This window comes from Vigna angularis, chromosome 1 (genome assembly GCF_016808095.1).
Source record: "Vigna angularis cultivar LongXiaoDou No.4 chromosome 1, ASM1680809v1, whole genome shotgun sequence".
In the NCBI taxonomy this organism is placed as follows: Eukaryota; Viridiplantae; Streptophyta; class Magnoliopsida; order Fabales; family Fabaceae; genus Vigna; species Vigna angularis.
This window is the reverse complement of record NC_068970.1, coordinates 12361040-12363275: the sequence shown is the minus strand read 5'-3', so window position 1 is coordinate 12363275 and position 2236 is coordinate 12361040. Positions and strand designations below refer to the sequence as shown.

Here is a 2236-nt window from a genome sequence, read left to right as displayed (position 1 = left end):
CTTGATAATATTTTTTTATTTAATATTTTTCATATATTGTTATAGTGTTTTATAATAGTTGTTTGATTTGATCAATATTTTTTTATCTCTATTTTTGTATTATTATTATTATCACTTTTAGTTAAAATACATGTGTTACACGTTGGTCTTCAATTTTTTTTACAATAACAAAATAATAAAAATATTATTATTATTATAATTATAAAAGTAATTTAAATAATTTTTACAATTTTATCATACGAAATTTTCATTTTTTAGATAATTTTTTGTATTATAAATAGTTCTTTTAGTTTAAAAGAATGTTAAATTTTAGAAAAATAACGGCCAAATAAAAAAAAAACTGTTAAATTAAAAAAAAAACACTTAAAGGATAAGATTGAAAACAAAATGTAAAAAGAAAAAAAATGTAGACGTCTTACATTTTTTAGAAAATGTAAACATTATTATTATTATTATTTTCTAAAAGTAGAGTGCACCAGTGGTTTTGGTTGCTGGTTTTTATTTTGTATTACCATTTGTAAATGATTTTTATTTTCACCTTTTCATAAAAGAAACATATTTATTTTCCAATATATCAAACATAATATATTTATTTGTTCTGAAGCAATAATTGATACATGGTGAATGTTTAGTCCCAGTGATAATAATCAGCTCTTATTTAAAAGCACAAAAAAATTATTAGCAAGGGAAGAGTACATGAAATTGTCTTGTGGTTATTTGAAGTTAATCGCGATTGCTGTCAGAAAAGAAAGTGTTGACGGAAGGCATAATCTGTGGCTTTTTGTTGCGCACAAACTTCCTCAGAGCATGCTCCGCGTACCTTTCTCCTTCAGCGGAGTTCTCAAGAACTGCACTGCTTCTCTTTTCCTTGCTCACCCTGTTTCATTTTCACCCAAAATACATGCAAACAAATATCTCTCAGTTTGATAATTGAATTCCATGCCAATATTTGTTTATTTCTATAAATATTATTTCCATCAACTATGAAAGTTTTTTTTTATTCAACAAATTTTTAGTTTCGACTATGATAATGTTACAATATATGTTCTAATTTTATTTTTCTTTCTTGTTAATACGAATTATTACTCTCTACCATCAATTTTCTTGGTTATCATCGTTACACATGATAATTCAACAAATGAAAAATAGCTTTTTCTATTTTGCCTTTTATTTAATCAGAAACTTGCATATCCGAATGAATGAATAGAGAGAGACCTGACATCAGGGTTGATGCAGATATTGCGAACCAACTGCATACCACATATCCCAACTACAACTCCAACAGCTGCAAACAATGGGTATACCTACCATGCATACATGCAAACAGCATTCCCATAAATGACACAAACAACGACAGATGCAAAGTCATGAATTATGAACAGGGAACGTACCTCGGGCCTAATCCATCGATTCGCCATCTACAAATGAAACAGAGGCCAAAAGTTGTATATAGCTCTCAAATTTCAAGTTCTCAATGGATCAACACTGAGTGGGTCATAAACTTTTATGCCTAACTTTACTTTCAAGAAAATGGTCTTGCTCTGGAGGACATGGTATTTCGCCCATAGTTATACCATCTCTGTGTGATTCTGTTTTGTAGCAAAACAACTTAATATTTCATTCCATGTTTGAATTTGCCTCTATATATTTAACCATTTATTTACATTTTCCTGCTAATATTTATGTTTATTTAATTTTTCTCTCTGATACTTTTCGTAATATTCAAGTATTTACTTTAAATAATTAAACGAGTAGTTTTATATTATATGATATCTGCATCTACAATTCTGGCTCTGGTATGCAGGTTCGGAACCTGGGTGCTCATCGTTGAAACGAGTTTTTCAATCTAAACCAACAAACTACTTAATTATTAAAAGAAGTATAACCCTACCTAATTACCTTTTATGTTGTAAATATATTGCTTGCATTAAATTTTATTTAACAAAAATTTATGTAAGTATTAAGAGAATGGTGAGATACATAATAGTAATCTTTAACCATTTTTTTTTATATACGTAATGTTAGGCTCTTTTTATTAGAATGAGTAATTTCACTATGAAATAACCAAAAATGAGATAACTTTTTAAAAAAAAAAATCAATATTAAGTTATGAAACACAAAAGCGATTTCGTTAAAATTAAAATAAATTTATATAATTTTAGATGATTTCTTTCAAAAAGTTAAAATCATTACTATTAACAATTTAAGTCATAATATATATATATATATATATATA

General features: G+C 26.7%; 1 protein-coding gene across 1 annotated transcript; it reads right to left on the bottom strand.

Moving 5' to 3' along the window:
• Positions 1-572: 572 nt before the first annotated feature.
• On the bottom strand, positions 573-1566 carry LOC108341111 (uncharacterized). Its single transcript, XM_017578754.2, has 3 exons — positions 1392-1566; positions 1216-1304; positions 573-877 (listed from the first exon to the last, which is right to left on the bottom strand). The coding sequence occupies exons 1-3, from the start codon at positions 1416-1418 to the stop codon at positions 724-726; spliced, it is 270 nt and encodes an 89-aa protein (XP_017434243.1). The 5' UTR covers positions 1419-1566; the 3' UTR covers positions 573-723.
• Between the last annotated feature and the right edge of the window lie 670 nt (positions 1567-2236).

Excerpts from the sequence above, each read along its gene's own strand:
- LOC108341111 (XM_017578754.2), bottom strand. The coding sequence starts at position 1,418 with ATGGCGAATCGATGGATTAGGCCCGAG. Across the intron at positions 1,305-1,391 it reads ATCGATGGATTAGGCCCGAG|GTATACCCATTGTTTGCAGC; the intron begins GTACGTTCCCTG and ends TATGCATGGTAG. Across the intron at positions 878-1,215 it reads TGCATCAACCCTGATGTCAG|GGTGAGCAAGGAAAAGAGAA; the intron begins GTCTCTCTCTAT and ends AAAATGAAACAG.